Raw genomic sequence first — 23,253 nt, 5'->3', positions numbered from 1 at the left:
AAAAGCTAAACCTTCCAAGCTTATTCTAAACTCTATATTTTTTAACTGTCTGGAAATTAGAACTCAGAAAACTGTGTGATACAGCTAGCTAGCTGACTGATGGAAGCAAATAGCCAGCCCAAGATAAATTCATCCTAGAAAAATAAAAAGAAAAGAAGATGATTGAAAAAAAAAAAACACAGACACACACACACACACACACTATTGGATTCAGTTATAGTTTCTGGCAGCCAGCCGTCGATTGCCAAATACAAGTGCACTCATAGATAGAAAGAAACTCATTTGCTGCATCATGCAGTATAACATCTCTCTGCATTGCTGAGCAGGCAACATGGTTCCATCCAGGGACTGCCGCAGAGATCAGACAACTGTGAATGGAACAGCATCGCTTCTTCTCTTCTTTTTCTCTCAAATATCCCTCCAGATTCTGCCCGTGACTCTCAACTTCAACTCCTCCTGGTCACCGCCTGAGAAGTAGAGGGCCAGACTCCTCTGGACTATAAGCCCATCATGGCTATCTCGGACTGTCCCATGGTGAGCCCGGATGCTCCGAGGAACACCATGCCATGTCAGCTTCCGTCCATTACCACCGACCTCCAGGCTATAGCCAAACTTCCTTGCCTCTGATTCCTCACCGATGAACCGTACGAAGGCCATGTAAACTGGTTCACGACCAAGAAGGAATGCCTCAAAATGCAGACAGAAGTACTGGCCGAAGCAGTTGAAAAGCTAGGATCCAAGAACCAGAAAAGGCAATAACAACTACTGATTAGCTCAAAAGGAAAGCAGAGAAATGGTAGACATGAAAATAAACCGAAATAATTGTACTAAAAGATGTCAAAGAAACAAATGAAGAGCCATTTGCTTCATATGTGTGGCATGTGTCTCAAACAAAAGTAGAAGATTCTAATGAGCCTCATGGCTATGTATGTATACAAGGAAAGATAGCTATTAACTGAGCTTACTGTTAAGGTCCACGATACGTTGTCAACTGAACAAGGGTCATGTTTGACATAACGATGATTAAAGGTGCAGCCTGTTTGAAGATCCACCTTATGATTCTCCTGAAGATGTGACAGAAGAGTAGGGATATCTCCAGTAAAAGGACAATCTGAACCTGGGTGTGGACATATATATGGCCTGAAAGCACAGTGCACTTCATGCTGCAGCTTGTTATAATAAGGGTACATTTCTCCACAGCCAAAATGATGGTATACACAGGGCAGGTGAAGAGAACAAGCAAGCTTCTCCAGTGCCAAGCATCTTATATCCCCAATTTCCTTTCTGCAGATTGGACATTTATTATTAACTTTGCTTTTGCAGGAAGAGCACAGGGTATGACCGCTTGGACACTGGATAAAGAGAAGGAAAATTAAACCATCTGAAAGTATTTCACCAGATAAGATAAACTCTGAAGAAATTCGAGATTTAACTACCCATTAGTGCACAGAATTGGAGTTTGATAACGTAAGAGACTTACTAATTAAAGTGACTAGCTCACTAATTGACTTTTGGCTATATAGAAAGCTCATAGGGATCAAGGGCTTACAGAAATAACAGAGCAAATGTCAATTGATTGCAAAATTATTCTGTCAGCACATGCATTCAGTTCCTCTGCAACAACGTTAAAAGATAATCCTGTATGTACAGTACCCTAATCAGTGAATCTAGGACTATTGGTTATCAACTTCAGGCAAGAAAGGGTTTTGTATGCCCAAATGCATGTAATGGCTTCCATAAAGGAAGTCAAAAAAATTAAAATTAAAATAAATCATGCTTTTTCCCTTCTCTGTGTCAAATGCTTCTGAGACATAGTATGCATTTTAAAAACTTGTTAGAAATTAGATGTGTCCTATTCTTCCCAAGATACGTATGCATCTAGTATTCGTTTTACTACCATTTCTTCAAAAAGAGAAATCCAAAAGTAGTATACATTTAATTTTGGACAGAAAAGGACTGGGCCCAGTTATAATTTATCAAAGATTGTCAGCTGGATATGTCATATCTCATATATTATGTGGAATCTTGATTAAAAATGGATAGCACATTTACTTAACTTTTCCTGTAAATTGATTCAGAATAACTCAGAAGAGGTTATGGCAGGGAGGTGAATTAATCTTGATGTAGGACACAACAGTAAATCGGTGAATTGAAGAAAACCTTGTTAACAAAACATATAGCAGGTGAATCCGTGCATGTAAGTGAATCTACAGAGTATAAATATATGTAACTAATGAGTAATGAGAAAGTAGCACAATCTGCCAGCCCAACGAATTTGACATAACTTGTTATGGCTAAGGAGTCACAAATTTCCTTCATTACATTTGTTGGGATATGTGAAATTCCTTACTGAAAATGCAAACCAGAGTCATTAAATGGAACAATATCTAGTTCAATGATGTGCAGACAAACCTGTTGAATAGGTGGAAACATAGCACTGTTGCACACAGGGCACTCCAATAATCCATCGATGTCATTGTTTATAAGTATAGCAGGTTTCTTTCCCTTTATAACTTTGGATTGGGTGTATATCTGCTTCTTTGAACTGATGGATCTGCAGTTGGAATCTTCAGATAATGAAGTTGAGTCATCTATACTTATAGTATGAGACGCAGAAGATGATCCACCAAGCATCTGTTTCTTCCCCATCTTAAGATTCATCATGTCGTGATAAGCATAGATGAAAAGCCGCCTTCATTTTATCTTTGTGAAGATGAAGCTGCAGATATGAACATCAGCCTGCAGATTCATGCATAACTGTATCGTATAAAGCTGCAATGATCCTTGATCACTAGCAAATTAGTATGTTCCTAATCAAGAATGTTCAGGTACTGGAAATGGAACATCATAATCCAAGTTCCTATCCAGGGTCAATTTCAAATTTTTTTTTTATAGTTTCATCACAATATCAAACAATGAACTGCTTATCAAAGCATAGTAATTCTTTCGAGGAACTGGTTAGAACAGAGGAATTTGGAACCATGGCTACAGCGCAGAGAAAAATATACAAAATAAGCAATAGTAGTACAGAAAACAGGAAAAGAAAGGGAAACGGAATCAGAGGAGATCTTTATTAGACAAGACTAAAAAATCATAGCAACTAGTGGAAATTCCCAAGATTTATCGCCAAATAAAACATGAACGACAGAAACTTTGAAAAGTAGCCAGTAATAAGCTGCCAATCATTTCCAGATTGAGTCATGAATGTACGTACTTGTTCCTCCAGACTAATCCCTTCCAGTAATAACAGAGGAATGGTTTATTTCACTTAAAATGAATTTGATTCTCAAGGTGGTAAAGAAAAATAGCAGAGATTGCCATAGTACTATCAGAGGCGACCGAACCCCCAATTTGATATTGCCATCTAAACATCAATCGAATTCATCGGTAGAATAAGAAAGGGAAAGAAGACATGAAATCACATAAAAAATAGGAACCCTAGATCCAAACGAGTCCATGGCCAGAGAAATAGAGATCGGAAACCAAACGGCATTACTTGGATAGGCATCGCATCGAAATTGGAAGCACTTACCAAATAATATAACAACCTCTAATTGATTTCTTCTCCTAGCGATCCAAAGGATCTCCTCAGAGCGAGCGAGGGAGGGAGGGAGGGAGGGAGGAAGGCTTTGTTGGTTGTTAAGGGAATGGAATGGTACGGTGAGGAATGAGCGGAGAACCAAAGGGAGATTGGGGGGACAAGTAGACAACTACGCCGCGTGGACGCTCCCAAACGTACGGGTTTCTCAAAACGGCTTTGACGTAAAGACACAAAGTACCCTCATCAGTTTCCAAAACAAAGGGCCTTGGAGATCAGATATTTTTAAGAGATGCTGCAGGTCGGTGGTTGTTGGTCTCCGAACAAGAAGATTACGGCGTTACGAATAGGTTCCGGTGTACCCGGCCGTACACGAGAGGGTCAACATAGTTCGGATGGGTATTCTCTTATTAGCTGATAGGACTTCAAATAGCCTTGTCCTAAATCCTAATACGAAACTTAATAAAGAATATTGTTATGCCTACAAACACATTTCTGACGTGGCATCATTTTATGTTTGTAGGTATAATATTACTCGAAATTTAAACGTGATGTCTAAGAGGTTATAGGAGGGAGGATATATTGTTGTAAAGCACTACATACAATCTTTCCATAAATAAAAGAAGAAGAAGATAGTTCGTCAGGAATAAGGTTAACAAGGAAAATAGCAAAACTTCATCAGAAATAAAAGCATGTAACGTTACATGTACATGCCTACCTTTCACCCGGTGGGAGCACAAAGAATATTCAAGTAGGAAAAGCCGATCAGAAATGCGAAAAAATTCTTGTTCAACTACATCCCATAAAATCCATGAAAGAATGCATCAATCTCCCGTGAAAAGAGAAAGCAACATCTACTTCGGGCTACAATCGATGAGCAGCTCTTTAAGAGGAAACTCAAAGAGATGATGGGTTGAATCTCCCCTATGTTCTTGTAAGATATCTTCGATGCCTTGGACGAGGGTACTTGTCTAATAGCAGCAATAATCCAGCATTGCTGCGGGACAACCCAAAAGGATACCTGCCGTTGACATTCAAGGAAGCAGTTAAACATCATCAAAACCTGTAGAGAAAATCATAACCAGCAAACATGACAAAGTAACCCACTTGATTCGGGTTGGCTTCTTTCTCCAGAAAAAAATAGATGCAATCCACTGAAGCAAAATGAAAATAAAAAAAGGTTAGAGTTGATACCCAGTGTAGCATGTTAACTCTGATGGCAGATATTGATGTCTGAAATATGGAAACAAAATTCTATCCGAAGCTACCATATTATACTTTGACAACCTAATCCCCAAGTTATTGGTAAAAATCAAATCTTGTGAAAGGCAAGAAGAAAAACCACTGCAATACGCTTAATTGTATGCTAAGATACAATCATCACTCGCCATGTAATTGCTCTAATTAAGGCTCACAACTTTTTTCTCATCACAACCACAGACACTTGGCTCAGCCATATTTGAAAAGCATCAATAGGAAATTGATAAAAAGGGATCCTGATACTTTCTAGAGCAAGGGAATCTGAAATATTGTTGGCAATCTGAGAAGTGGATAATAGCTTCTCTGCAAATGTATTGCCATTGGCCAAGCATAGTTAGTTATCCCTGAATTACTATAGAATTCATATCAGAAAATGAATCTGGACACTAAGAATTATGCAAGAAAATCCTAAAGAGATTGTGTTAAACAAGTATCGACTTCATAAGATCAAAGGTTTGTATAAGTTGTAGGACTAAAAGCAAAGAAAGAAAAAACAAAAATAGAATAAGCATTATAGGTGCCAAACCAACCCTAGAGAAGTTCTCAATAGCCTGCTCCAGTGAGACCCTGGGACTAAATGTACACAGGCAGAATGCAGGGCAACAAGCAGACTCGCAAAAAACCAGAAAAACTATAAATTAACCTAGTGTCATCCAATATACCTCTACGGCTCTATCAGTTGCAAGCAACGAACTGACCACAAAGCGATTTCCTTTTGCCAAGCTTGATGGACACTAAGAGCCAAATAGACTATTTTATTCCACTAATAACAGTCTTTATGAAGTGACTTTAACACAATTGCATCGAGTTAATAATATTGAACAATCTCAACAGGGTAATCATCTACCACCTCAATCTTCTTCTTATGTCATGATCTCCATCATACATGAGAAATCTGATTTGAATATTATCTAGACCTTAACATCACTCTTCTTGGCTTATCAAGTACATGTCACTGTGATTCTTGGTACCTAGGTATAACTTGTCATATTTTCTTACCAAGTACTGATGTGGTGTTTACATCTCAGGACAAGCTCAACAACAAGCTCAATAATAGTAAAGATTGTTGTTGCATTATACAAGTGAAAATCACATTGAAATATTTGTTAAGCTTATCAAATGATGAAAGAGTCTTTGTTTACGGCTAAGTCATCAGCTATCATTCAAACAAATAAAAAGAGGGAATTTCCTGCTCACAGTACTTCACCAAACCAAAATACAATCATAGAGTCGAGGAGCATTCTAGCCGGAAGTTATTCTGAAAAGTACTGTACGTGAAAATTTAACATACTAATGAAGCAATTTTTATATTTTTTTGGTATATACCATAACAATTTGAATTATACCTCCTTCCTGTCAGCATGTACTTTCTATTTGCAGGACATCTATGTCATGTTTGCATTCTCAAGTACTTCCATATATGTTGATTGATTAGGAATCTAGGTGATACTACTTCTGGGTTATTCAGACACATTTTCTTACTCTGTACACACTAGAACAAGAAAGCTTAAAATAAGTAATAAATAACTCAAACTTCCTCATATAATCAGCCAACCTAGAAACAATAAGGAAATCATCTAATAACAGGAAATTACCTTCACTGCTGACATGATCGAGAACTTCTTGATAAATGATGTCCTTCTGAAGACCCTCCTCTCAGGTGCCACCTCCTTAGAAAGTTGCTGTGAAATTTCCTTCAGCAAAACCGCTTGTGCTTTATCCTTGCCCATGGAAATGATAACCTGTCTCATCGACTCCCGATCGGCTTCGAGCGCCTCCAGCCTCATGTACAGGTCCCTTATCTCTTCCTCCTCCACAAGATCAGCATCCTTCCTGTTTCCAAAACCTCTTGGTGTGCTTGTGTAGCCATTAGGTGGCAGATGTACTGCATCAATTGTGTAGACTCTATCGCTCATATCATCCCTGCAACTACCGTCTGATGCGCGATCCACGACCATAGGAAATTCCTCTCCCTTATTGAATGGGCTTGATCCAGAGCCATTGCTATCGACAGAGAACCTCCTAAGATGCCTTGGCCGGAGGGGAGACTGATCGACTACTCCCTTCTCTACGAAGCTACCAAAATGGCTGCCACTGCTCGGCACCCTCTCCAGCTGGTCGATGCGCTGCTCCAGCCTCTCTAAATGCGCCTGCGGTGTCCCCTCAAATTGAAGATTGTCAGGATCAGCAGCATCCACGGAGTGCATGGTGCAACACCTCAAAGGAGGATAGTCATAATAGGCGTCGGGGGTTTGGGGTTCAGAATAGAGGGGAATGCCGAAGCTGAGAAGCCGGTGCTTGTAGGCCTCGACTTGGCAGGAGAGGGAGTGAAGGGCCTGTTCGCGCTTGAAGAGGAGGTCCTCAAGGTTGGTGATCTCCTGGTTGTCGTGAGTCATCTTCTCCTCGGCGATGAGTTTGAACTGGCGGGCGTCCATCTGGGCCTCCGCCTTCTCCCGCTGGAGCCGGAGTATCATCGACATGGCCTCGTTCGCGGCGCTGGCCGCCGCATTCCGCTCGGCCTCTAGCTCTCCGTTTAGATTCCGAATCGACTGTTGGTGGCTAACAAGGGCCTCGCGTAGCGCAGCGGCCTCGTTCTCGATGTCGACTAGGGCTACAACTTCCTCCTGCTCCTCCTCTTCCAACTGCTCCAGCTTTCGCTTTAGCGAGCATCGCCATGTAGCGGAGGGGGCGGAGCAGCAGAGGCAGGAGCAGGCGCACGTGCCTGGCTCCTCCGGATCCATGGATGCGCGACCCGGATCGAAAACCCCGACGCTTGTCCGCACCGGCTACCGCGTTGCCCTCGAGGTGTCGAGGGGGCTAATGATTCGAAAAATAGGTATTATTTGGAGAGGAAAGGAGAAGAGGAGAGAAACGGAGGAAGGGAAGGGAAGGGAAGGGAAGGAGAGTTCGAATTTTTGGTTTTCGAAAAAAAAAAAACCTAATAGGACTGACTAGGATAAAGGAAACAATGAGAAGATAAGAAAATTTACTTCTTTCTCCGGCCCCTCCTTCTCTCTCCTCTTCTTCCTGCCTTGGATTTTCTCCATTGTTTTTTAGTATTATTATTATTTTCTACCTGCTCACTCAACATTTGGCTTTAACCATAACTTGGGTCGGAAAGGATGGGATCGGGTAGGACGAGGCGGAGGCGGAGACGGAGACGGAGACGGAGACGGAGACGGAGGCGGAGGAGGGAAGAAAAAGCAAAGCAAAAGAGGAGCGTGTCACATGAATGCACCAAAAACAATGCCTTTTTATTTATTAAGCCTCCCGCTTACTACCTACCTACTTGCAGTTGGCAGTCGAGCACTTTTTATTTTTATTTTTATTTTTATTTTTATAAGAGCAGTCAAGCAGTTGAGGTGAAAACGGAATGGATTAGATCTTCTTATCTATTGTGATATTCGAATTTATATTGAATCCGCAATACAGATTAAAGAATAATATCTAGCACATTAATTAATTTAAAATATTATAAAATTATATATATATATATATATATATATGACCTAGTTTTTACATATTATTAATTACAGATATGTATTTACAAAATAAATATGGATTATATCTAAGATTCGATCTATATGTAACTAAATTCACTGTCCAAATTCGAACATGTATCCTAAGCAAAAAATATATATAGATATAGATATAGATATAGATATAGATATAGATATAGATATAGATATAGATATAATTTTATCATTATCTGACGGCCCGTTTTCAACCTAACAGGAGGTCAATTTTTTAAATCTTTAAAGAAAATTTTAATGCTTTTGACATATCTGGTAAGATGATGATGATGATGATTTCTAGACTCATTCCAAGAAATTTGAGGGCGGGCGAAGCTGACCAACTCATCGACTGCCACATATACATTACTTGGTAGTTGGTATCAGCTACCAGGTAAAAGAAAAATAATATAAAGAAAAAATAATAAAGAGAAGCAATCTCTGAGCAACTGCACTCGAGATATTACAACTAACACTGGATGAACAGTTAGGGAGTGACAATTTTTATTTTATTTTTTATTTTTTTTAAAAACTACATGACAAGGGGGTAGAGATGGTAGATGCTACAGCACTAGAGGGGCCATCAGTACGAAGAAACCATAAGCTTAGTTTGCTAAGGCCAAAGATAAGTTTCTTCTTTCCAAAGAAAAAGGAAACATGCTTGATGCAACACACACGATACATTTTCCTTTCATTATTTCTCCAACTTAGGGTGGAAAAATTACATATGTCATCCATATCTCCAATGTCAGGAGTCAAACTTCTTTGGTTCAAAGGCCATGTACACAAAGCAAAGCTTTATTAGAGAAAAGCTAAGCCTATTTGCCTGTTCACCGTGAAGAAATTTAATGCTAACCAGCAGGCCAGCAGGCCGACAAACTACCTATCACTACCAACAGGTAACAATGTCTTAGCTTCAACAACACACATCCGGATTTCACCAAGCTCGCGTACTACTTTTTCAGACACATACGGTAAGCAATCATCTGAATTGGAGAGCGTTATGAATCTTTTTCCCTGCGAAAGCTCATTCAATTTCTGTGTCGCTAAGTGATGTTTGGTTTGTATCTCACCCAAACTTCTCATCTCCTGTTGTGCAACCTCCTCGGACATCCTAATTTCTTCCTGTTTCAAGTCCACTTCAAAAATGCACTGCTGATAATCGAGTAGCAAAGTTTCCGTTTCAGTCTTCCACTCATTTCTCATCTCCAATAAGATCTTCATCTCCTGGACTACCTGTTGACACTCCTGCTCAGCTTCCTGCAGTGAGAGAATACAGTCCTTGATTCCTGTTTCAAGGCTTCCGATCTTGGTATCAAGAACTTCGGACTTGTTAGTCAAGTTCACAATTTCCTTTTGCAGTGTGGCAAGCTGTTCCCTTGACTGCTTTATTTCAGCAGAAACCTTAGTTCGCTCTTCCTCAGACTTCAGAAGTTCAGAAGCTTTGCCAAAATTCAGGACTTTTGGTGCTGAAACATCAGCCTTATCCAAATTATCAATTGCAAATAAAACTCTTTCAGTCTCCTTCTTCCTAGCTTCTGCATCATGGAGTTTCAGTTTAAGATTGTCAACTTTTTTTCTCAACTCAGATTCAGATTGCCGAGCCTTTGTGAGAGCAGAAGAGAGTTCATCCTTACAGGTCTGGAGATGTCTTAATTCTTCTTTCTTTTGCTCCAGATGTCCAACACATGCACTGATCCCAGCCCTAGCTTGGGCTTCTCTTTCTTCCAAGTAGTGAGCTTTTAAGCAAAAATTCTGGAGTTCTAACTTTATTGCCATAAATTTGTTATCCACAATTCTTTTTCTTTCCTGTGCTTGGGAGAAAACAAGCTTGAGGGCAGTGATACTTTGTTGTTTAGAATGAAAATTTTGATGCAGTCTTTTGGCATTTTCTGAAAGTTCATCAACCTGAGCAATTGTTTCCTCAAATAATTGAAAATATTTAACACCCTCTTCTGCAGAGGCAAGCTTATCTTCCACCTGGCCCAACTTAGTTCTGACTAGATACAGCACCTCTTCTGACACTTCTTCATGCATAGCATCTACCTCAGATCTTTCCCTTTGCTCCTCAGAATACCTTTTTTCGTCTAGTTCAACAAACATCTGAGGAGATCTTATCTCTTCCATATCCAGAGATGTGTTATGCTCAGACAGCATTCTTTTAAATTCATCTCTCTCCTTCATGGCTTTCTCATACAAACCCATTAATTTCTCATTCTCTTCATGCATCTCTTGGAGTTGAAGCTCCAGCTTTTCAGCATCTTTATTTACGACGTCGTTCTTGTGACTGGAATACTTATCATCATTGCAGGAAGATAAGCTGTTATCTTGCTCCTGAGTATTCTCAATTTGAAAAATATTCTCACCCTGAAAAGTGACACCTTCTGATACAGCATGCTCATAAAGCTCAATCAATTTGTTGTTATCCTCAATCAGAACTTTAAATTTCACTCGTAATTCCTCATTCTCCTTGGCTAATGCAATTGCAGTTTCATGAGCCTCTGCTTCTCGTTGACTTGCGGCAGCAATTGCATCAACCATTGTCTTAAGTTCCATCTGAGCATCAGGTAACTCATGTAAATCTGAATCTGCTGTGCCACTGAGTAGAAGCACGTCTTCATTTGAAGAATGAGACTTTTGTTGATCTTCCAACAAAGAGACCAACTCATCAACACGCCTGCAGATTTATAACTCTTATAAATATAAATCCATGAAAATAACTGAACAGAACAGATATTTAAACTGACGCTGGCACATCTATCACTAAGAAGTGCTGTCTAAACTGTCTTCTCAGCAGAAGATGGGTGGCTCTAAAGCCAGTTTCTAGTTGAAAAAAATCCAAAATTCATTGGGGGAGGAAATAGAAATTAAAGAGTGTACATGCACACAAAAATATAGTGTAGATAGGTGTTTTTTACTTCATTATGTCATATTCATAGGAACAAAATCAAATAAACTATCACAACTGTGAGTGTATAGAATAATAGACCATGTTGCACTGGAGTGAACTTCAACAAATAGAAGAAAATAGAAATGAACAAGGAAATGAAGAGCTAGATGCCTTTCTTGCAGTAAGAATAGTTCAAGCAATTTGCTTAAGTTGGAGACTCAAGCACATAAATGAAACATTACGAGCAAAACAATGAAAAGAATCAACATTATATAATGCTAGAGACACAAAATTAGGGAGCCAACTTATACCTCTCCAACTTTTCTTTGGCTTCAAGACAACAATTTAAATTTTTACGAAGTGCTTCAATTTCCTTCTGATTTTGAATAGCCTGTAAAAGTCATCTATTAGTTGATATGTAAGACTACAGTTGACTGAATGAAGCAAAACAATACCAGATCTTCGAAAGAAGAAGCTGAAATGATGTTATATGACCAACCTGCAGATGAAGGAACTCATTTTCTTCATTGCCTGAAGATTCCCAAGATAAGGAGAGTTCCTGCACAGAAATGTGGGAGAGATTATAAATGAGGAATAAGAAAATATACAGAAACTATTTCGCTCACAAATTTAGAGCTATTCATGTCCATCACAAACTGATATACATGAAGGCTACGAGAATCATTAAAGAAGGTATACAATATCTTCAGCTTTAGGACCCTACTAGATTGATCAAAAGAAAAGAGCCTTCTAAGAATCTATGGCTAATCGTCTTCCCAAGACACCTAAAAATATATGAGCCTCTACGAAATTTGATGGCAATATTCACTTATTGCTCCATGCAAAATTACAACAGAAACCTGAACAACAGCTTGCTCTTTATCGTGCATAAGTTTCCAATCCAGTGCTTCCAACAACTGCAAGAAACATCCTTATAAGCAGAGAAACTAGAACAGCAACAAAGTTGAGAAAGTTTAATGTAATATCAATTGACACCTTATCTTGTAAAACAGTGATTTGTTCTTGCATAATTTCTCTTTCACCTTCTTCAACAAATGCCTGCAATCTAAAAGTGCAAAGATATAATTGATAATGATGGACAAGATTCTCACCTAAAATGAACGTCTAATATTGCAGGCAGAGAGAACAATGAATAAACAGTTTGAACATACAGCAAACATGATGCATTATCATCTTATTTCCCATATCAGTTGTATTTTTAATTTGCAGAGTGAGAATGGATAAACCATGAAAATGTAGTAAACATACTAGGAAGTCTATAAGGTCATAGAAAAACCAAAAAGTGTAATGCATGGGAAATTATGATGCAAACCTTCTTAATTCTTCTTTGAGCTGCAAAGTTTCCATTGCAAATCTAGTGATTTCTGGGTTACGATCAATCTGGTTCCTGAGAGCCTCTATTTCCTTCAGAAGCTCATCCTTTTCTTGCAAAAGATGTGCTTCAACTGATAATTTCCCAGAAGCAACTGCCTCCAACCTTTTAACAGCTTCTTCACGGAAGCGGAGTCTCATTTTCAAACTTCTTACTTCCTCTGTTCTTTGAGCAGCCTAAAGAGCAGAGTGTCATTATATTACTTAGACAACTGATAGACAATCCATGTCTAACATTTTAAGCAACTAAACTAGTAATAGCACAAAACGCAAGAAAGAGTATACACTCTGAATTGGCCATAGCAATGATCCAGTGAACATATAGAAGAGCTCCCGATGTATTAAAAAAAATTAGATTATTTTTAGGCTCTTTGAAGAAAAAATGACAAATCCATTGGTTAGTCTAAGAATATCTCGCAAAACATTTAATCTAGGAAAACTACTATGCCCATGTCGCACCGTTATTTTGGTCATACATCATAAAGTATCTTAGAAGTTAAAACTACTGGGTGATCAATTAAAAGAAGATAGCTGCTGACCAGCTGCTCCGCAGCCTGCTTCCCAGCTGATATTGCCTTCAATGTCATTTCTTTTTCCTGATCCCTTCTGAAAGCTGCAACGAGGGCAGCTTCATACTCCTTCCTCTAAAATAAAAGAGAAAAAGAAAAGGCTAAGAAAGTCAAAGAAGAAATTTAACAAAGCACAAGAATAAGAGATGTATACCTGTGATAATCTTTTATCAAATGTAAGAGGACTGCATTCTCCTTGACCCACATCCCATTTGAAGGAGCCAGGAGATTCTAAAAGAGTTCCACACAAGCCATCACCTTCAGGTTTCTCAGATCCCCCGTTGACTAATCCTCGTAAGCGATTCACCTCTTTCTGCATGAATTCCATGGACAGTTGACTTCAGAAAATGGAAGTGCAAGAATCTTCCTACGAAAGATCTATTAGATAGAAATACCAGGAAAATTCATTTTAAAAGTTAGCATTCAATACTTATGTCCTGCGTAGAGAGCATGGAGTCTGCAAGATACAGTAATGATAGCTACTGTTCAGTATATGCACTGATTAGAAGTACAACTGGTCTAAAAGTGAAAGTAGCAGGTGAAAGTAGACTTTCCAGTGTATGAGGCTCCCACTAAATTAAGCAGGGATACAAATTGCAATACATTATCCATTCTTCTCTAGTTACATCAAGCAATAGAAGGAATGGAGCAAGTATCAGGCTATCAGCACATAAGTATATACTCCATAGTACCTTCAACTGCTGAATCTGCATTCGCATGCTAAGAACATCTCCGGAGGCATCCTCATTCACAATTGCCTACAAATAGACACCTCAACCGACTTATGTTCATGCTTATAGCAAACAGGTAAAGCTAAATCTGAAATGCCGGTTACTCACATTATTCCTAATAAACTTTGCACGTTGAGCAAATTTCAATGTGCTTAAGGTCTCCAATGCACAGCTAGAGCATCCAAAGAAATAAATTAACATGTAAACCGAAGAGGTACAAGAAAGAGACAAGTTGACTAGTTGAGTACTAGATTTAGCCCAGAAATTCTAGTAAAAGCAATACCAATTAGATGGGCTAATATTTGCAATAATGATAGTTTTTGAGTTCCCTCCAAGTGAGTCCTGAAAATAAGAAGAAATACTAACAATATTGAGTAATTCTACCATAATACAAGGCCAATAACATTCAGTCATTAAAATGAGAAAGATAGGAAACTGAAAACAAAATATGACATCTTGTAGTGGATAAGAATCTCACAGAGGAGTCTCTTTATTGTTCTTTCCACCTCTAAACCTAAAAATTAACCACTAGCACTTACAAGCGTATTCATTTTCTTTCTGAGCATTAAGGTCACTGTTATAAGTAATAATTCTACAATAAAAGTTAACCAGTTATGACTTCCCATCGTCATTAACTTCATATATTTTTCTGAAAATCAAACTCTCAGTCAGCAAACTGATTAGTTTTGAGAAGAATATAATACTTGGACGTCAACATTATAGAGAATGAATACTTGTCAATATTTGTTGTTTCCCCTTCCTAAAGTACTTCTTACTTAAACTTAATCAGGATGTAACTATGTAGTGTGCATCTCATAGTTATAAATATTATAATGCATTTAAGACAAGTTCAAACAAGATTTTTGATGTCAAAAACTTCATTACCTGAAGAAGAAACGTCAGTTTTGAATCACGATAAGGTACATGGAGTGACTTCTTATTTGAGAGACCAACAAGATTCATAATTACAAGTCTGTAAAATTCAAAACAAGCATCAAATATGGTTAGGGTGGATAAGGTCGAATTAGAAACATCAAAATGCATACAGAAAAGAATCTAGTCTACAAACCCTAAAGTTGAAAGTGACTTATTGATGTTGGTCGCTTCTTTAAGGCGTTCCCCTTCAGCACCTGAGCTCTTTTGCCTGCAATTGAACCATTATGCACAAGTATGAAGAAACCTAGAATAATTACTTTCAAACATATTTATAGCCACTGCATATTTCACTGCGTCAACAAAAACAGAAATATGTGCAGGCATATAAAGTGTTGAAAAGAAATAATTAAATCACAAGTCATCACTAGCATATAATCAAAGAGACTAAGAGCCTAAGAGCTCACCGCTCTGAACCAGCAAGGTCTACGAGATTAAGCCGCGAAAACCTATGATGGGTAATGCCTTGAGATTCCCACTGAAAAATGCAATATCATGCTATTCAGAGTTACTCAAATAACTGAAGTGAATTTCACCATATAATTATTTAGTTGTATTTCAACTTAGGATCAAAAGCTTCCAAGGCACCAAAACTTTATCAATAAACTTGTAGCAGTAATGCTGCTTTGTGATAGGTATAAATGCAAAAGAGATTTGGATTACATACCTTACTTTCTATGACACAAGTAAAAACACTGTGAGAACGGCTGCTTGCTCGGTTCATATTTGTGGCAGCCACCTTTCTGTTTGCTGCTCCCTGAGAAGATATTGATTTTCAATGTAAAATCAACTCTACCAGAAAATAACCAACATAAACAAAGTTACTGTAACATATTTAGCTTGGTATATCAAATTATTCTACCATTCTACTTGGACATACCATGGATCTAGTCAAAAGAAGGCTACTTCAATTTCTAGAGTAATCTAGATTACAATATTAACATAAATATAATCAAAAAATATTTGACAATACCTGGATAAGTTGTTGCATAACATCTCGAGCACTTGAAACCTCATATTCTGTCAGATTTTCAACATATACACCTTTTCTTGCATCTTCTCTTATCTGCAAGAGATAAAGATTTATTCTTTTAATTTCATGCTTCAAAGTATACATGAAATGATAATACACAGCTATAAAGATGATAAATGTGCACTAGAATGGTAGTTTATAAGGTGAGTGCACACAGAATAAATAATCAATAATTGAGATGCTGGATATTTATACACTGACAAGCAATAGAGAATTGCACAAGACACTGACTACCATCTTTGCAATTTTAATGTCTACCTGTAAATTAGCAGAATTTGGGTCGAGTAGATCTAAAATATGTTCATTATATATTTCCAAGAATGAACATTTACAAGTAAATCGCAGCTTTTCATCTCTTCGAATCTCTTTTTCCTGTCAGTAACAATCAAAGAATCAACAATATAGCAAATATAACGAAGAAAAGAAACTGAATAGAAGGTGAGAATAAGCTTACCTTCTGAATTCTAGAGAAGAGATATTCAAATACTCGAGGTGTCATCCCACAATTAACACTATGCCTACGTGTTCCACCTTCAATGTCTCCTAACATAGTATGCGTCTTTCCACTACCAGTCTGAAAAAAGAAAAAGAATTAGAAAGTCAGGGTCCTCATGTAGCTGTAGCTCAGCACTAGGGCAACCTCTTATATCTGCAGTAACCCAGTAATCAGGACACCAGGAAAAACTAAAAGATCTCAACAGCATGATCTGCCAAAACATAATTTAATATGCAAAACCCCATAGCATAGAGTTGTAAAGGTGAGAATTCAAAGCATCTAAGCAATGAACTTCTAAATGTGGATGTATTCAAGTAAATAATTAAATAGAAGTTGTAGGTAGAGCTCACTTGACCATATGCAAACATGCAGCTATTGTAACCTGCTACGCAATTTTCTACCATTGGCACTCCAGCCACTTTGAACAGCTTTTCCTGTTAAGGACCAGGATGGTAGTTCATAAGATCAATGACACCACAAAGCAATAAATCTACAAAGGAAAAGAAAAAAGAAAAAAAAAAGGTTACCTGGCTAACATGCTCATCAGCAACATGATCAAAAGTGAAACGGGATTCTGGGTGTCCAATCCAAGTAATAGTTTGACTGCTATCTTGTTTAACACATATGTTTTGTCCTTGGAGGGATATCTCAGTACTGCTGAGGGGTCGTATACGAATGACAACCTGCTTTCCGCGAAATAATGAGAACAGTTAAAAACAAGAGATGAACACACAGCATAGAAGCAAGGAAGGACAAAAGTAGCAGGTGCTAGCTGACACGAACAAGAGCAACTGAAAAACTCAAAGCAGTCTAGATATCTCAACTGCCGGTTTGCTTTGACACGTCAATGTTGAACCAATGCATGATTAACCCCACCAATCAGTTGGCAGTTCTATAAGACAATTTTAATACTCAAATACCAAGAGGCATTGAATATTAAAGTGTAAACAGACAACAAAGCCTTGGTTTTCAGAAGAACATATAAATAAAATAAAATAAAATAAAAAGAAAAAAAATCAAATGTAATGCTCGATAGGTAATATGTATATAGATACACTTTGTACTTTCTGGGACTGCTGACCATTAGTAGAAACTACAAAGATGCAGTGCTCTCCTTCAACATAAAAGTGAAGTTTTAAATAATACGAAAACAAGTTTTCAAACATAAATAAGAAGAAATAAACATTTGCAACAAAGGAGAAAACTTTATAGGGAAAAATGTGTAGAGTCTCGTTACTTGAACCCCGAACTTAATTACCTGAACGTTGTTATCCTTCCAAAAGGACGGGTCTTCATGCAGTTCGAACTTATGCACAGGAAACGCAGCAGAGACGATACTGGTATCACGGTTCCCCTCGTTTCCACTTGTATTGTCCGCATCGGATTCCTCCCCTTCAGGATCTTGAAATTGAACAAGATTTCTCACTGGATCCGCGACCGCCGGCATCCTAATGATCAGAAATCAAACCCTAGAATAGTAAAATAGAGATCGGCTATCTGAGCACCCTAACAAGCGGCGACCGCAGAGAGAGAGGGAGAAAGAGGGAAAGAGAGTCTTGTAATAGAAAAACTTTAGGGTTTCTGAACACCTGAATCGGAGGAGTGATGGCGATTTAGGAGGAGAAACAGGAAGGAACTCAGTCACTCAGGTAGGGAAGGAGAGTGGAGAGGCGGAGGAGATTCAAAAGATGTTGTCCTTTTTCTTGTATTATATTTACTCCTCCTTTGATGGACGGTGTGAAGATAGTCGATGGACGGTGGAGATGGGAAGAATTCAAATTTCGTGACCGTTTAGACTTTAGATGCAAAAGAGTGTTTTGACCAAACTACCCCTCAGTTAACTAATATGAGACTTTTAGATTAAGGGATAAAATGCATTTAACTCGAAATAAAATTTAGAAGAGAGTTTGGGACGAACTTAGGGGTGTCAAGCTTGTCGAGCAGCTCGGGCTCGGCTCGACTGTAGCTCGAGTCCGGCTCAGCTCGGCCAGAGCTGAGCCGAGCCCGAGCTGCTGAAATAGGCTCGAAATCACTATCGAGCCGAGCCTGAGCTGAAGCCGGCTCGCTCGGGCTCGGCTCGATAGGCTCGGTATAAAAGTGAATAATAAAACCCTAATCCCCAAATCTCACTTTCCTTCTCCAAAAGACCAAAACTCTTGTCTGGCCGCCGCATCGTTCTCCTCCCGCGAAGCTCCGCCTCACTTTCCTCCTCCAAGGCGTCGTCGTCGCGTCGTAACCTCACCATTCCTTCTCTAAGCCGTCGCCTCACCTCCCTTCTCCAAGCCATCGTAGCCTCACCTCACCATTTCTTCTCCAAGCCGTCGCCGACGCGTTGTCGCCCTCACCTCCCTTCTCCAAGCCGTCGTCGTTGCGTCGTCGCCTCACCTCCCTTCTCCAAGCCGTTGCCGCTCGTAGCCTCACCATTCCTTCTCTAAGCCGCCGCGTCATCCTCCTCCATCGACCAGGCAAGAGGTATGATTTCTCTACTTACTCGTTTGTAGTATTATACTTTCTATATCATTTTAATGTTAAGGGCGCTTTAATCTTTCCGAATTAGGCATGATTTCTCTACTTACTAGTTTGAGAAACTAACCTCGTCTGCCAATTTCTCGGAATTATATATTGCATAGGTGCACACCCGGTATAAGAACAAAGGTAAATTGCAGTTTAACCTCCTATAGTTTGGTTTCATTTTAATTTAGTACTGTCATGTACTTTACTTGGGGTACTAGTTTAGTTATGCTAATTTTTAATGAGAGAGCTTATACTGATTTAGATTATTATATCGTCTAGTTGTAATTTGTATACCGATACGGTGGTGTAAAGATAGTCTGACTAAGTTACATTTTGAAATGATAATAAGAGTAATATTTGATGGAAAAGAAGAAGAAAAATAATAGAGAAATAGATATTAGTAAACTAGTACTGAGATAATTTATTGTTTAGTAATATACTTAGTATAAAACAGCTTATACTAAAATGGATATTAGGTTGTTTAAATCTTCTATAAGTATAAAACTAGTACTGCTGCTCAAGCTTATCTTCAATGCTTAACTGAAGATAAGCTTGAGCAATCTTCTATAAGTTCTTGTAGATATTAGGTTGTTTAAATCTACTGGTGTTCCATTATACTCAATAAATGGATGATACATGGATATCTAGTACTGCTGCTCAAGCTTATCTTCAATGCTTAACTGAAGATAAGCTTGAGCAATCTTCTATAAGTTCTTGTAGATATTAGGTACAAGGATCCTTACCTGTTCATGCCATCACAAAGCCAGGGCCAAAAGGCAAAAGTTTCTCTTATTACTCTAGTGTAGGGTTACCCTAATGGCCCAAAAATTGCTTCCTTCTGCCCTAGTGAGTTGGAATTAGTTGGCGCATCAATTCAGCTGGCCCTTTATTAGGCCTTGCAACCAAAACCAAAACATGCCTGTGTCGATTAAGTAGTTGCAGCTAAAAGTAATGTAAATGAAATTGAATATTTTCATGAGAAATTAGATTCCCCAGACCATGGAGCATAATTGCAAATTTATTATGCCTAGTCAACACAATAACAGTTTTGCTTTTCTAGGGATTTGCACTCCTCATTAAACCATGTACCAAAAGAGTTCTTTTTCTTTTCTTTCTTATGGTACTAAAGAGTATGTCCTTGTAGATGATTTGATATGCTATTTCTCTTGGCTATTAAGTATTAACTGTATGTCACATCTATTTTTGTTTTTACTAATTAAGTATTATAAAAATTTAAGCAGTATTTCTGTTTCTGTTTTTTGTTTTTTTATGTAGATGTCAGAGTCAGTAACTAAGAATCTTTCTGATGCTATTAGTGAAAATGAACCTATTGAAATTGATATTGGTGAAGAGGATAATGAAACTAACAAGGAAGAAGAAAGTAATAGTCAAAAGAAAGGGAGAAGAAAAACTTCTGATGTATGGTTGTATGTCAAGCGGGTTAAAGTGAAAGAAAATGGAGAAGAGATAGAAAAGTATCGATGTAATAATTGCCCGTCATTATTTAGTGTTCCTAAGCAAGGCACAACTTCACAAATAAAAAGACATGTGAAATTTTGCACTGGTTTGGTAGGCAAAGGACAAAAAAAAATTTCTTTTGCTTCTGCATCTAGTATTACTGGGACTTCAGCTATAGAAGAAAATTATCTCAAAACTATTTCATCAGGATACAACCAAAATGTGGTGAGAGAAATAATGGCAAAAATGATGATGGTACATGAGTATCCTTTTAATATGGTTGAGCATACATGGTTCAATATTCTTCTGAAGGTTCTTAACCCACGTTATGAACGGATTTCTAGAAACACAATGAGAAGTGATGTTATGAAAGTATATGAATCTGCAAAAGAAGAAGTGAAATTGCTTTTGAAAGGAACTTATAGAATTAGTTTGACTTCAGATTTGTGGACCTCAAATCAAAATATTGGGTATATGTCTTTGACTGCTCATTTTGTTGATTTTGATTGGACTTTACAAAAACGCATTATCAACTTTTGTCAATTGGAACCTCCACACACTGGAGTTGCTATTTCAGATGCTATTATTGATTGTTTAATTGCTTGGGAAATAGAGGATAAAGTATCAACTATTACCTTAGACAATGCCTCCGCCAATGATGTTGCTGCTAAGACTATTATGAATAACTTTCAAGTTAGAGATAAATTGTACTTCAAGGGGCTTATTTTTCATGTTAGATGTTGTGCTCATATTTTAAATCTAGTTGTTCAAGATGGGATCCATGTCATTCAAGATGTCATTGAAAATATCAGATGCAGTGTTACTTACTTAAAAAAGAGTCCTTCGCGTATGTACAAATTTGGTGAAATTGCAAGACAACTCTCTGTTCCTACTTCTAAGGGTTTAGCTTTGGATGTTGCAACTCGTTGGAATTCTACATATGTTATGTTAGAGCATGCTTTTGTGTACCAAAAAGTTTTTGAACAATATGCAACGAGAGATGCAAATTACAAATGGCTACCTTCAGAAGATGATTGGTTTAAAGCTGCAAAAGTCTATGAATATTTGAAAAATTTTTATGATGTTACTCAAATTATATCGGGAAGTTCATATCCTACTGCAAATCTATTTTTGATTGATTTATGGAAAGTGAAAGAAGCTTTAAATAAAGGATGTGAAAGTGAATTCTACTTTTTGAAGGATATGGCTATAGAAATGAGAAAGAAATTTGATAAGTATTGGGAAGAATGTGATATGTTATTGGCAAAGCGGCGATATTATATCCCCGATACAAAATGAAGCTTATTAATTTTTGTTTTCCAAAAATATATTGCTTTGCAGAAGCTCAAATAAACATGCAAAGGGTCCACAGAGTGTTGTATACTATTTTTGAATCATATAAACTTGAGAATGCATCAGGTGAAAATAATAGAATGAATGATATATCTCAACTTGATAAGAGTGATGACTTGATTGGTGCTAAAGGATCAGAAGGTCAAGCAGAGTTTAAAATTTTTTTGGAATCAACAAATGCAGTTGAACCTCTAAAATCTGAATTAGAAATATACTTAGAGGAGCAGACTACAAGTTTGATTGACAAGTTTGATTATCTAGAATGGTGGAGACTAAACATGTTGAAATTTCCTATTCTTTCCAAAATGGCTCGAGATATCCTTTCGGTTCCTATTTCCACTGTTGCATCTGAATCAGCTTTTAGCGCCGGTGGTAGAGTTCTAAATAATTTTCGAAGCTCTTTGTCTTCCGAGACAGTGGAGGCTTTGGTATGTGGAGGAAATTAGATTAGAGAATCATTGAAAAACAAATCAGCTCTTCTAGGGTATGTGTACTATACTTCTCATAATAAATTTTTTTCATTTTATGCTTTTATAAACTATTGCTGACTTCTTTTTTATAATCTTATTTTATTTAGGTACCGGCAATGGATAATGTGTTTGTGAGGATTCCAAATGTAGTTTGATCTTTAGGTATCATATATTGTATGTCTTTTCCTATTATTGTTTGTTTATACTAGTTGCATGATGTTTAAGTTGCAATTAACTTTTTTTTTTTTTTTTTTTGCAGTTCTAGGATGAAGCTTCTTTTTAGTGTTAAGACTTCAGAGTTGAGAGTGCCAAATAAATTTAGTTATAATATTTGGCATGTTATCAGATTTTATTGTAATATTTGGCAAGATATAAGTTAAGTACTTATATTGTAATATTTTGCAAGTGATAGACTTATGATTTGGATGTCATATCAAAATTTGGATTTGTTTTGAGCCAAATTTTAATGAATTACCATATGTTAATATTTTGCAATTAGTGTGTTAATTTGCTTGACTTTAGTAAATTTTGTATAATTTAAGTTAAATTCATTTGGTTGGCTTTTGTTATGTTTACTAGTAAAATTTTTGAAATTGGTGTGATTATTTTGAGCCAAATTTTGATAAATTTATGTTAATATTTTACAATTGGTATGATAATTTGCTTAGTTTTAGTAAGGTTCTGTATAATTTAAGTTAAGTTCATTTGATTGGCTTTTATTATATTTACCTGTAAAATGGGTGTGGTTGCTAATCAGAGATTAATTTTAAATTTTATAGTCAATTTGGTTGGCTTTTATTTTATCTACAGAGTACAGATAAAATTTGTTATTCAATTTCAGCTTTTTTCTCTTTAAATATGTTGTGGCTCGGCTTGGGCTCGGTCCAGCTTGAGCCAGCTCGGCTCGAAATGAGGCTTGATAATAGGCTTGTTTCAGACTCGGTCTCGAGCTCGATCAGGCTCGGCTCAGGCTCGGCTCGAGCTGAGGTGAGCCGAGCCTGAGCCCAATAAAGAAGCTCGAAATTAATTTCGAGCCGAGCCTGAGCAGCAGCCGGCTCGCTAAGGCTCGGCTCGTTTACACCCCTAGACGAACTGGACCAACTC

The 23,253-nt window shown here is 37.6% G+C and overlaps 4 protein-coding genes across 10 annotated transcripts; 1 reads left to right on the top strand and 3 right to left on the bottom strand.

Annotated features, from left to right (window-relative positions):
• Nucleotides 1-214: 214 nt before the first annotated feature.
• On the bottom strand, nucleotides 215-4,439 carry LOC140786440 (E3 ubiquitin-protein ligase SINAT2-like). Of its 6 annotated transcripts, none has more exons than XM_073134877.1 (4): nucleotides 4,257-4,439; nucleotides 2,413-2,739; nucleotides 966-1,352; nucleotides 215-729 (listed from the first exon to the last, which is right to left on the bottom strand). In XM_073134877.1, the coding sequence occupies exons 2-4, from the start codon at nucleotides 2,662-2,664 to the stop codon at nucleotides 409-411; spliced, it is 960 nt and encodes a 319-aa protein (XP_072990978.1). In that variant the 5' UTR covers nucleotides 2,665-2,739; nucleotides 4,257-4,439; the 3' UTR covers nucleotides 215-408. The 6 variants fall into 6 exon arrangements, with proteins under 6 accessions (XP_072990978.1, XP_072990979.1, XP_072990981.1 ...); XM_073134878.1 differs by lacking the exon at nucleotides 4,257-4,439 and adding an exon at nucleotides 3,533-3,796; XM_073134880.1 differs by lacking the exon at nucleotides 4,257-4,439 and adding an exon at nucleotides 3,533-3,796 and having other exon boundaries at nucleotides 966-1,284.
• On the bottom strand, nucleotides 4,191-8,035 carry LOC140786437 (myosin-binding protein 7-like). The gene is made up of 3 exons (XM_073134871.1): nucleotides 6,394-8,035; nucleotides 4,646-4,692; nucleotides 4,191-4,559 (listed from the first exon to the last, which is right to left on the bottom strand). The coding sequence occupies exons 1-3, from the start codon at nucleotides 7,537-7,539 to the stop codon at nucleotides 4,463-4,465; spliced, it is 1,290 nt and encodes a 429-aa protein (XP_072990972.1). The 5' UTR covers nucleotides 7,540-8,035; the 3' UTR covers nucleotides 4,191-4,462.
• A 936-nt stretch (nucleotides 8,036-8,971) lies between these two features.
• On the bottom strand, nucleotides 8,972-18,072 carry LOC140787359 (kinesin-like protein KIN-12G). Of its 2 annotated transcripts, none has more exons than XM_073136240.1 (22): nucleotides 17,944-18,072; nucleotides 17,613-17,802; nucleotides 16,882-17,037; nucleotides 16,705-16,788; nucleotides 16,313-16,432; nucleotides 16,117-16,230; nucleotides 15,799-15,891; nucleotides 15,493-15,582; nucleotides 15,233-15,303; nucleotides 14,962-15,036; nucleotides 14,778-14,865; nucleotides 14,176-14,234; nucleotides 14,001-14,064; nucleotides 13,854-13,919; nucleotides 13,316-13,474; nucleotides 13,132-13,236; nucleotides 12,534-12,769; nucleotides 12,197-12,266; nucleotides 12,061-12,117; nucleotides 11,700-11,759; nucleotides 11,512-11,591; nucleotides 8,972-10,987 (listed from the first exon to the last, which is right to left on the bottom strand). In XM_073136240.1, the coding sequence occupies exons 2-22, from the start codon at nucleotides 17,799-17,801 to the stop codon at nucleotides 9,190-9,192; spliced, it is 3,834 nt and encodes a 1,277-aa protein (XP_072992341.1). In that variant the 5' UTR covers nucleotide 17,802; nucleotides 17,944-18,072; the 3' UTR covers nucleotides 8,972-9,189. The 2 variants fall into 2 exon arrangements, with proteins under 2 accessions (XP_072992341.1, XP_072992342.1); XM_073136241.1 differs by having other exon boundaries at nucleotides 17,613-17,823; nucleotides 17,944-18,022.
• A 2,071-nt stretch (nucleotides 18,073-20,143) lies between these two features.
• Nucleotides 20,144-22,304, top strand: LOC140786045 (zinc finger BED domain-containing protein RICESLEEPER 2-like). Its single transcript, XM_073134203.1, has 3 exons — nucleotides 20,144-21,575; nucleotides 21,746-22,107; nucleotides 22,257-22,304. The coding sequence occupies exons 1-3, from the start codon at nucleotides 20,144-20,146 to the stop codon at nucleotides 22,302-22,304; spliced, it is 1,842 nt and encodes a 613-aa protein (XP_072990304.1).
• The last annotated feature ends 949 nt before the right edge of the window (nucleotides 22,305-23,253 follow it).

The sequence above is a fragment of the Typha latifolia genome, chromosome 4, assembly GCF_019914945.1.
Source record: "Typha latifolia isolate L0001 chromosome 4, TyphaL0001v2, whole genome shotgun sequence".
Taxonomy (NCBI): Eukaryota; Viridiplantae; Streptophyta; class Magnoliopsida; order Poales; family Typhaceae; genus Typha; species Typha latifolia.
This window is presented reverse-complemented; position numbering and strand designations above follow the sequence as displayed.